General features: G+C 36.2%; 1 protein-coding gene across 1 annotated transcript in view; it reads left to right on the forward strand.

Annotated features, from left to right (window-relative positions):
* Positions 1–12229, forward strand: part of MCTP1 (multiple C2 and transmembrane domain containing 1) — a 214440-nt gene that overhangs the window by 67288 nt on the left and 134923 nt on the right. The window contains 1 exon segment of the mRNA XM_066339938.1: positions 5987–6025. Coding sequence (XP_066196035.1) covers positions 5987–6025 — 39 coding nt within the window.

Consider the following 12229-nt stretch of genomic DNA (forward strand, 5'->3'; position numbering starts at 1 on the left):
CGGTTAGTGGAACTAGGTGTCTAGTGTGTAATAATGCAAAGGTGTAGAGTTTTGAAAATTATTTTATCCTCTGTTAATTTTCCTCATGATGGTCTGTTTGCACTTAATAAAAAATAATGGAATATGGTGGTAATGTCCATCTAGCTTCTGTAAGCAGTTTAATTTTCTTTTTTTTTTTTTTTAACAATATGTTTGTCCATACAGCTCAGAATTACACAAGTGTCTTTGTTACTTAAATTAAGAAATTCAGTTTTGGATTGTTTTGCATTTGAGTAAGACCAGCATTTCTCAGTCAGGTGGTTCCTGCCCTGCTTTTCCAAGTTGCTTTGGCACTATCCTGCCATAATCCTTAATCACGCAGCCCAGAAACATTGTATTTTTATGTGGTATACCATTATGTGGAGAGCACATTTGTTCCCTTTCTTCAGCATACAGAGAGGGTACCTACTGTGCTGCCTTTTGTTGGCTGCTATTATACTGAGTGCTCTAGAAAATTAGAGATGAGAAAGTGAAATGAAGACACTGCAGTGTAACTTGTTTTTCATATGGGTGTTCATAAATTAGCAAATGTTGAAAGTATTGGGAGACAGTAGAGCTGCTGGTTAGCAACCTTTTTAATATCCAACTGACTGGTTGTAGTAGGATGAAGAAGTGGGTTTGTATTATTACACATTTCATTGTTAGCTTTTTAAAATTTAGCTCAAGTTACCAAATTTTCTTCCCACTTGAGCTGTTGCATGGAACTTCAGTCTAGAAATGCCCAAGATTCCAATTAAGAATCAGATGCCTAATCTGAAGCTTAATATTTATTACTGGACACCAGTCTGCCAAAGATATGGATCACAGAACAATTCTGGCAAAGTTGCAGTAAAATCAGAGAATTTGCATCACAGTGCATGGAAGATTACCTACAAAATTAATCTGGAATTGCTGTATGTTTACTGTGTTAGGGATTTAATAGTTCAAGACTCAATTAGGTTTTTTCAGTGACTACATGTACTTATTTATTAGATTTTATTTACTTTCTAAAGAGTGGTATATTACAAAATTTATCACTTCAGTTGAACTGTCATCTTTGGCTATTTTTGCAAAGTTTTTTAATAGTGAGGATATTTTTATTGAAATTAAAATTATTAAGGTCAATAAATTTTCAAATGTTATGTTAGAGGATGAAGACTAATTCTTGTCCACTCTTCAAAATGTGCAACATATAATGCAGCAATAAAAACAACTCCTACATTCCCAGTCTGTGTAGCATGCTGCTTGGATGATTGGTGCCCCCCCTCTACTTGGATACCTTGGATACAGATAAATAATTTAAGTGTAGTTGAAATATATAAAAACCTGAGCACTTCTAAGCATGCATTAATGACAGATATACTGTCTCTTCACATCTTGTGCAGTTTTTTCCTGTCATTGCAAATTCTCTCAAGTCTTGTTGGTTTGATATCCCTATATTGTGTACATTTCAAAAATAAATTTATTCCTGAATAGGTTTTATTTTGCTCAGGTGATAACTCTCACATTGATTGCAATTAAGAGTTGCAAGTAATTATGTAATTATGGTAATATTTCACCACTTTCTATGACTTGTGTGTTGTTACACATAAATGGTGTTAAATGGTTAAATTGTAAACCTTAAGAATACAGAAATTACCTGGAAGTACTTAAATTACAGGTACTGCAATTCCATATGTTTAAAATGAGAGTACTTATTAAGACCGTGATGGAAATAAAAAATGGAGTAGCTTCGAAAGAAGTATTTGCTTTCCTATGCATCCACAAAAACCAATAGTGTATTGATCCTGTATTTTGGGCAGGTCTGTAGCTGTATTTCAAATTGAGTCCTTTTAAACAAGTCTTGCTGATTGTAATGTGTCGTTTGGTAACTTTTTGATGTGGATTATACTTTCCAAAGAGATCCTTGCACTGCCTGAACTGCAGCGAGGCTGTTTTGGAGGTCATGCATTGATGTGCAGGTAAAGGAAAAGTCTTCTGAGGATATGTTGTTGGAGGACAGGTCTCACAGAGCGTTTTATTGGTGTTTCAAAATAATGTAGCTGTATGTTACAGGAAAATGCATCTTGTTACACTGCTGAAGAAATATTGAAGCTGCTGGAGGATAAGATACTCCAAATGCAAGTTTGAAGTTAAATTGTCACCTGTCTGTGAGAGAGGTATTAGTGCAAATGATTTTAAAAATAAGCAGCCAGTTTGACACAGAAAGAGATTGCTTTGTTTTGGATGAAGACTTGAGGTGTGAAAATAAATGATAGAGATATTTGGTTCACACAGGAGCATTTTTTTTCTTTATTTTTCTGAAAAACAATCTGATAAAATTTAGATTTATGTGTACTGACCGATGAGATGATCTCGAGAGTTATAACTGGAAGGCCCCATTTCCTCAGATCAAAACATTACATTTTGGGATTCAGATGTCAATTAAGAATATTAACATAAATTTACAGTCATGTACCTGTATGTAAAACTGTATTACACTGACTAGGAAAGAGGAGTATTTATTTTTGAGTCCTGGTAGACTGTGAAAAATATTACTTAAGGAGTTTACAATTCTGTTTTTCCAGCAGAAGATAATGGACATAATTTCAATCATAAATGGATTCAGTAAACCAATTTAATAAGTAATGGCACATTATTTGATTTTTGTGGTACATTTTATTTGAATAAAATGCAAAAATAGCCTGCAGTTACTAAATACTATTGAATACTATTCAGTACTATTCAATACTATTCAACAGTATGGGCAGATAAACAAATCAAAATTTCTAGAAAATCTTGTTTGTCTCTTTGCCATTTTGCTACCTGGTGCTTGTCCTAAAGGCATAAAAATGTGAACAGTTGAAGTAATAGTCCTGGAACACCTCATTCAAACTGTACATGAATAGAAGCATAGCATACCTAAAGTTATTAGAGATCCTATTCTTTTGACTTTTGACATGGGAAGGCAGTTGATTTGTTGTGATTTATGAACAACCATAAATTGTGAATCAAAATTGATTAATGAACTATTTTTATATGACTATAAAAATTAGAAAGGTTTTAGTATTCAAGAAAAGCTTAATGTATTTCCAGCCAAATGCAGCAAGTTGTAGTAGCACTAGTTCCAACAATTAATTTGTGTTTGCTTTGTTGTGTTTAGAAGTACTTATCCTTTGCATTAATGCAGCATTTCAATTTTACTGCTTTGAGAGGATGGATAGCTTACGTAACCAGTCAAACTAAAAAGATGTCAAATAAGTAAATATGAGAGAAGTATGTGTATATAAAAACGTGAAAACTGTGAGCTCTAAAGATTTGTAAATTTTAACTCTATTCATAAAAAAAGATTGTGGTTATGATGTACCTTCTGTATTTTTCTTTCATTTCTCCTTTTGGTGACCAATTTAAAAGAAGTCAAAAGTAGCAATTACCTTTTTTTTCTTACACCTACTCCAACAAAGCTTGTCTTGCTACTATAATTCTGACAGTATTTATTATTTCCTTTTTGGATGCGGTTGTGTGTGTGCTAATGTGCTGTTTGTGATTTTATGCATGTGTACAGGCTTCCTGCAGATTCTGGTTGGTGTTGTAGTCATGGGTGCAACAATGCATGGGAGTTTTTCTGGCTCTTTTTCCATCAGCATTCAGCACGCAGATTCCACCATTGGAAAACCTGCAGCAATCAAGTTCTTCAGAGCTGCATGTCACCCATGTCTTCACTACCACAGCTGTTCCATACCTGGGCCTTAACAGGCAATTTTCAGCTACAGGAAATCACAAAGTTGGTGGCTTGACAGGAACCATTGCCTTGGGACCAGCAGAGGCTGGGGACAACTGTTCATCACTGCCAGCAGACTAACAAACAAAGAAAATGGGAAAAAAGGAAACATACAAGTTCTACTTGGATATTGTTATTTATTGAGATAAAAGTTCAAGGCATTTTTTTTCCTAAAATGTTCTATCTCAAATGATGCTTAGGGGTTTTTTGCTTCATAAGAAACTCTTAACATAAATGTGCTGTCAGTTTGCTTGCTGTCTTAAATCATGTAATGCGTTGTTATTATTTATTTGTTTATTTATTTATTTGCCAAAGGGACATTAACATCATGGAGCAAAACTCCAGTGATAGACTCAGGTCATGGAATATTTTCAGATGAAGAAGTTCCATGTAGATCATCCATCCTGATCTGCCCTATGCTATATATTTTATTGGTTTTTAAGGATGGTTGTTATGGCTTCAGCTATCCTGTTCTAGCTGATAATGATGCCAATGCACTCAACAAGGATGGTTGTACCTTTCTGGAGCTACTGCTCAAACTGAGCTCCTCAGAGTTGGAAGAGTGATAGGATGGTTTGGTTTGGAAGGAACCTTAAAGGTCATCTGTTTCCACTCAACCTCTTCCACTAGATAAGGTTGCTTGGGGCCCCATCCAACCTGGCTTGGAGCACTTGCAGGAATGGAGCAGCCACAGCTTCCCTGGGTGGCAAATTCCAATGCCTCACCACCCTCATGGTGAAGAATTTCTCCCTAGTATCTAATCTAAACCTGTATAGTTAATTCAGCTGTCAGGACTTACTATGTTTCTTGCTCACAGCCTGGTCTGAAGAGAAGTGAAGCTGAGTTTGTGCTCTGACCTGTGTAGGATAGCTGTGTAGTATTCAGAAATTACAAGGAAAGGAGGAGCTGTGCTATGCTGGACAGGACCCAGGAACTCAGATTTTCTTCAGGACCTGCTGTGGGCCTCAAGCAATTAAATTCTTACATGCCTCTCCTAGAAAAATGGGTTAAATGGCATTCTCCAGCTTAAGGAAACATTTAGTATCTTTTCCAAAGAACAGTGCTACAATTATTGTTAATCTACTGCAGAGCATTTGGTATTTAACTGTCCATAGCAATTTTAAAAAGTTTTCTCAGTGGCTAGTTATTTTTCTTCTCACAAAAAACTATGTCTATTTGAAAAAATTCTGGATATTTAAAAAATCAAAGCCCCACATATTTTCTCTTATTTTATTTTTTTTCACTAAAGTATAGCAAGGAAAATATTTTCATTTCAAAATTTATTTTCATTATCTGAAAAAGCCGTGTTTTTAGATAGTTGATAAAAAATAAAAATTATGTTTGTTTACCACAATGAAAGTTTCAATAGAAATTTATGGCCTTTGATTTATTCCTACTCAGTGTCAATAACAGGTTGCTAAATCTTATTATGTTGTATAAACTGAATTCTTTGCATTTCCAGAGAAGTGCTTCAAGCAACAGTTGTGTTCACAGATAAACCGTCCACAATCTGCTTGACCAGAGTGTCTCTTTTATTTAATGATTAGGGATCTCTCTTGGATACTTTGGCACCTAGCAGTGCCAAGGTTTTACAGATTGTCTAGGTAAGGAGACAGGGAAATTTGGCTTTTAGGAAGAGTGAAGAAATAACTTTCTTTTTTGTATTTCATGTATGTAATTACCAAACCAAAGAACTATTTTTACTGCTGTAAAATGAACAAGCAGTGATAACCTTAAAGGTTTTGTAATAGATTAATGTCATCAAAGGAGTCATGCGGGTTTTCTCTTTTGTGGCTACACCTGTGAGCAAAACAGTAGCATTCTAAAAAATTGAGGTACTTTATTATTAAGAAATAAATAAATATTCGGATATCAGTCAGAATTGAAATCACTACCCATAATGGCACTTTTTTTTTTCTTTTTAACTCAGTTTTTTATGTAATTTCTCTTTTCTTTCCTACAACTTTACATACTGCATTGTCTCCAGAAATGAGACACTCATACTGCCTAGAAAAATATGCCTGGGTGTCCACAGGGCTGCTACTTGTCTGGATTTATTTCAGCCTTGTGTGTATCTGTTGCTGGAGTGTACATGTTACTGCTTCCATTATAGTGATGGTTAAATGTGAGTTGCCATGTTTGAGACTGTTGGCCTCCTTTTCTGTATTGCAGAGAAAAGGTAATAAAAATGCTCTATTTTATTTTCAGACAATGCTAATGAGGAAGAGTTGGAAAAGATCAAGTAAGGTAACTTCGTAACTTTTAGCATGTGGTCTTCTAGATTTTGGCTTTGTTTGTTTGTTTGTTTGTTTGTTTTTAGAACAACTATGATTTATTGCCAAGCATGCCATATAGGACTGGAAACTTCTGACACAGGATTTATTGCCCTTCCAAATGTGTTCTAATGACAGTGTTTTTTGTTTTGTTAAATAAACATCATGGTACAGTTCAGCTTTTAATGTAATCACAAAGCTTTTCAGCTTTGTCACAGCACTTTAACCTATCTTGAAGTCATCTAGTAACTTCTTGTAAGTGGCCAGCATTTCCTGATTCTTTTTCTAAAACCTTTAATTTCTCAAGTGTAAACAATTTCCTTCGTTAATATGAACAAAGAATTCATGCTGAAGAGTATCTTGCATTTTCCCCTATTACTTCTCTTACTGATTCAAGTTTCTGTGTGCAAAGTTTCCACAGTGATGCTTGCTGAAGACAAATTTCCCCTATTACTGATTGTGCACAGGTTATAGTTATAGCCAGGCTTTACAAGAGCATAGTGAACTCCACTTTATAGAGCTCTTTAGAGCTGTTCAAGCTTTTCCCCTCTTAGGAGTTACAGAAGTGATTAAAAAGAACCAGTTTATGCTGTTATCCGCAACAGAAAGACTGAGAGTTTGACTGTAATGACTGTAGTGGAATACAACCAATATACAGTCTTTCTTCTTCTCTCTGTATTGTAAAAAAGAGTGTGTTTACTGCCTAAGGCAAGTGAATTGAAATTTTTCAAAGACTTGAGCTACAGAGGTCGATAGAAGTTACCATGTAGAGGTGTTAAAATGAGAAAAAAAAAGCTATGTGTGGTGATTCACTTATTTTGTTATTTACTCTTCTAGAATATTGATGCACAACTTAGAATGGGAGTTTATTAATAATTAGTGTCGTATATGGTTTGACAAATATTTGCAAATTTTTAGACCTATTTTTAACCTTAGAATATAAAAGAGGGCAGTGTTCCTAATTCTGGGGTTTTTCACACAGTCTCCTTCTGGGATGCAGGACAATACTGTCTGTTTTCTTAATGAAATTCATGAAGTTAAGATACTTGGTGAAGTGATGATAGGGAGTTTTTTGATTCTTATGTGGTTCATGTAACTTCCTGAAATGTCTAAGATGTTCACACTGAAGAGATAAGGAAGAGCTGTGAGAATGTTGAGGAGTAGAGCTGGTTTGCATCATGAAATTGATGTGTTAACTCCTAATCTACTGGACTATGTTGGATAACAGTTTATCCCCATTGCAAACTGACAAAATTGTGAGCTTCAAAAATTCTGAATGAACAGTGAAGCATGAGAGTTGAGAGTCCTTTAGAGATCTTCAAGTGAGTTATTTATCCCTGTTCTGTTTTGTTAAATTCATTGGATAACATTTTATTGAGTAGCTGGCATTTTTACAACCTGGCATATCAGAATATTTGGCAAAAAGTGAATGTGTGGTTTAAACACTGCATTTTTCTATGCTTATCTTAGCTGAAGTAATATTTTAACCTAGAGGTGTAATACATGTACAGTATCTTACATGCATTGCTGTGTTTATGATTTATATACAGAAGTATATAAGTTAAAACATAGGAGATAATTTGCCTTGTGGGTCTATTCCAGCATTCCAAATCTATCTGCTCTCAGCAAAACAAATTTTAAAATCTTCTGTTTATAAAGAATTCATTCAAAAGACTAGCTATTCTCTGGGGTGCAGGGCAAACAATATTAAATAAGACTCTTCAGTTGAAGATAAAAAAAAGTCTAAAAGTAGGTGCATAACCCTATTAGGTAATAGAGAAAGCACCATTTTCAAGATTGTTGTTCTTCAGGAATCATTTGTCTTATGCTTTTGAGGCCTTAGAAAAAAAAGCAGAGTATTAGAATTTTTTTTAAGATACCATTATAAAATTTCCTAAATCTAATTTTGTATCCATCTAGAGACTTTTTGTACACCTGTAAGAAGTTATTTTGTTTTTACATGTTATGGCACTGTTCTTCACTTTTTAAAATTTGTCCTTGAAGCCTACCTTTTTTTAACATAGGTAGCTTGAAATTCAGTGTAGCAGTGCAGATCACTATGACATTGCTTGTGTTCATGAACTGTGTGGCTACCTCATGTTTTCCTACGTGACTTTAACTATTTAAACAAAGTTATTTCAGTGAAGGCAATACCTTTTAGCCAAAGCATGTGGGGAGAGGGCTCTGTCAGAAACATCCTTTTCACCGAAAAAATGTTTTATTCTGAATAAGTGTCTGCTTTTTTCTGTTTTCACATCTGTGGAAGAATTGCTGTTAAATTGAGCTTGAACATGATCAGACCCCATGTTCAACTTCTTTTATTAATGACTTACTAAAAAAACACCAGGAAAACTTTTAAAATGCTTTAATTTAGGGATAAATTGATTAAACAAGTGGTTTAGCAGTTTTAGTCAATGTATTAGCGGAAAAATATATGTAAGCTATATCTGCTATGCCCTCTCAAGTAACATAATTCCGGCAAAATCTGGAGGAAAAGATAATACGTCACGTTTTCTTCTCCTATATCCTCTCTTCTGTTTCATGTCATCAATGGTAGTTTATAACTGAGAACACTAGTAAGTACTAAAATATAATGATACTCTTTAATTTATACTATAATTATGTGATGATTGTTCCAGAGTGACATTGATAACTTAGAACCAAATTTCCATTCTTCTCAGAAATGAAGATAACGTGTTGCAAAACATACTAATTTATCTATAAACCAAGGTTAAAAATATATTGTCATCCCAAATTCATAGAATCACAGTGTGGTTTGGATTGAAAGGGGTCTTAAAGACCATCTAGTTCAACCCCCTATAAGGGACACATCCCATTAGTCCAGACTGCTCAGAGCCTCATCCAGTATGGCCTTGAACACTTCCAGGGATGAGTCATCCACAGCTTTTCTGCACAACCTGTTCCAGTGTCTCACCACCCTCACAGTGAAAATTTTCGTCCTAATACTGTGTCAAGCTGCCTTCTCTCAGTTTGAAGTCATTCCTCCTTGTTCTATCGCTCCATCCCCTTGTCAAATGTGTCTCTTCAGCTCCCTTGTAGCCCCATTAGGTACTGGAAAGGGATCCAAGGTCTCTCCAGGTGCTTCTTCATGCTGAACAACCTCAGCTTTCACAGTCTGCCTTCAGAAGGCAGGTACTCCAAACCTCTGAGCCTCTTTGTGGCCTCCTCTCTACCCAGTCCAATAGGTCCATGTCCTTATATTGAGAATCTCAGAGCTTGGAGGCAGTACTTGAGGGTCACAACAGAGGAGAGCAGAGTACAGGATAAGAATCACCTCCTTTCACCTGCTGACCACACTTCCCTTGATGCCACCCAGAGGGTCATCTGTGTCCTGGGCTGCAGCAACATATGAGAAGGTCATGTTGAACTGCTTATCCGCAGCACCCCTCAAGACCTCCTCAGGGTTGTTCTCATTCCATTCTCTGCCCAGCCTGAATTTGTGCTTGCCTTAGCCCTGACTAAAGTGCAGAACATTGCATTTTACCCTGTTGAACTTCATAGTATCTGCATGGGCCAGCTCAGTCACAACTGAGAAGCTACTTCAGATTAGTTGCAACTGGGGATAAAAGAGTGTGTTTGCTGCTTAAAGCAAGTGAATTAAAGTGTTTTTTCTTTGTACTTAGGTAACTGTATTTCCTTTAATTCAGGTTTAGAAACTTTTGCACATACTTTTAAACTGAAAAATAGAACTTATGGACATTTTAAACAAGAATTAATTGTTGAATGAATGTCTTTCATCTCCAAACTGCTGTGTGTTTCTAGAATTTCTTTTAGAAGTTATTCCAAAAGTGTGTGTGTTCCAGTTGCACAAACTAAAGTGACAAAACGTATGGCCTTAAAAATGCATGGTTTTATGCTGAACTCAAAATACTTAGTTTCTGTGGTTCCTGATTTGCATTTCCCTAATACTAAAGGCATTTTTTCTGTTTTAAAATTGAAACAATATGCTTTTTCACTGGAATGAGATGCTTCTTGAGAAGATAATAAAATAGGAAATAGTCATGGTATAAGTATTGAAACAAACATAAGGATATAGTTGTGTGATATTTCCTAACTGGAGAAATTTACAGTTGGTTCAGTCTTTCAACCAGAAGCTCTGAGCCAAAACTCTCAGGAATTTCAGAATATATGGTAGAATTACTGCATTTTGAGTTCTTTGAAGAATCTTTTAAGACTGAGAAAAACACTTGTGTTTTGTAAGCCATGAGGTTCTAGATGTCAGTTTAGCAGTTGTAAATAGTGCTTGAAGGAAAGCCACTAAATAATGGAATAGAAGTAAAACCCAGCCAGAATAGATATGCCTGTTTGGTAGACGTCTAATTATAAAAAATATGCAAATATTTGCTGAGGCTTATATTTGCGTTAATTGTATGTGAGTGATAACTGCTGATGAAGTCAAGAATAAAAACAGCAAAGTAGCATTTCATCGTGGGGGTTTCATGCCTACATTTGCAAAAGCATGGGGAGTTTCCATCAAGTATTGGTTGCCACTGTCTTTTTGTGTATCAGGTCCATGAGTGCCTTAGGACTGTGGTGACATTGGTTATCCCAGACAATTACAGGATCGTCAGAAGCCTGTTGACTTTAACACGTTGCAGCCACAGTTTCCAAGGGGAATTACTGGGACAAAGAATGGAGGCAGTTTAGGACTGTGCTGACACAGCATCTCTGCAAAATGCTTCTGCACGCTGTTGTCCTGTATAAATGTTTTCACCCTGCTACAGAAAATTCAAGTCACATTGCCACAGTCTGCATCATACTACATCTGAGCTGCATCTGGCAAGTACACTTAAGTAGAATGCCAAATTATTCAGTTCAGAAAAGCACATAATATGTGAAACATTGCAAAAGTATATGAGCTCTGGTTACAAATATTGTAGTGTCACAATAGCATTGCACTACAGGAGGAGTATCAGGTTGTTAGCACAAACTCCATAAACCAGGTTTCACATGGCAGTTGAAACACTCAGGGTATAGGGCAATGTAGAAATTTCTCAGCTGTAGAAATTTTTATTAGGTTCACCTAGAGTTAAAATAGCTTGAAATCTAAAATTTACTTGATGAAAAGTTAAGGAAAGCATTCTTTTGTATTCCAGTAATTAACAATAGTAGTCCATTTAGAAAATTTTCTTAGTTATGATGAGAAAAAAATTAGATGGAATCATCATGATCCCGTTGAAGGCATTTCTGTAGCTCAGTGACCAAAATACTGATGAATTCTACAAGGTCATACTTTGCATAGTTTCTAATACAGGAAAAGCATTACAAATGCATGTGACTGTCCCTTGCTTTGTTCATTGTTTTGTACATAGAACTAGCAGTTGTATCTACTGAAATTCTGAATCTTTATTTTACATTGTTGATCCAAGCTCTGTGAGCCTCCTAGAAACTGGGGGAGAGGAGTTCTGTTTACATGAATTTACAACGTAATTTGCCACACTGACTTCGATTCACTTTGCTGTATCTTTACGTCTGTGCTCTGTTAAGTGATGGAGAGAAGTATTTTTCTGTATTTTTTCACTAACTTTTGATTGATATTTTTTTCAAGCTGTCCAGTTTTAGGGCAAATGTCGGAGAACACTCCCAAAGTGGTCCCTCTAGAAAGCAGATTCAAGTGGCCCTTCCTCCAAACTGATTCGGGAAAAGATTTTCTTGGAGAAAAGTGGAAAAACCTGTTTATTTAACAAGCAAAGTATTCACAAGCATAAAAAATGAATGGTATTAAACCATGGAGCGTCTCGCTGTTCTGAAGAGATGGCAAATTCAGAAAGTCCTTGTCGTGGGGTGCAGCTCAGCTCCTCAGTCTCCCATCAGTCCCTCCTGTGCTGGAAAATGCCACGTCCCGGGCCCCGGTGGGACACGGCTGTGAGCTCCCGGTGCTCTGCTGGGGTTTCAGTCCAGAGCAGGCTGAGCAGTTCCAAGAAATAGAAAAGCCACAGTCTGGGGAACTTCTCTGCCTCAGCTGTCTAAAATAACTAACTAAAAGCCAGGGAGAGCTCTCTCCTGCTGTCCGTGCTGCAGACACACAGTGGTGAGAGGGAATGCAGAGGAGTGAGCGCAGGTTCTCAAAACAAACTCTGCGCTTTTTTCCCGCCCGTTTGCTCTCAGAACCAGTCTTAATGGTGCAGAACTTAATATTCAGCATAAACAGAACAGA

The sequence above is a fragment of the Sylvia atricapilla genome, chromosome Z (genome assembly GCF_009819655.1).
Source record: "Sylvia atricapilla isolate bSylAtr1 chromosome Z, bSylAtr1.pri, whole genome shotgun sequence".
In the NCBI taxonomy this organism is placed as follows: Eukaryota; Metazoa; Chordata; class Aves; order Passeriformes; family Sylviidae; genus Sylvia; species Sylvia atricapilla.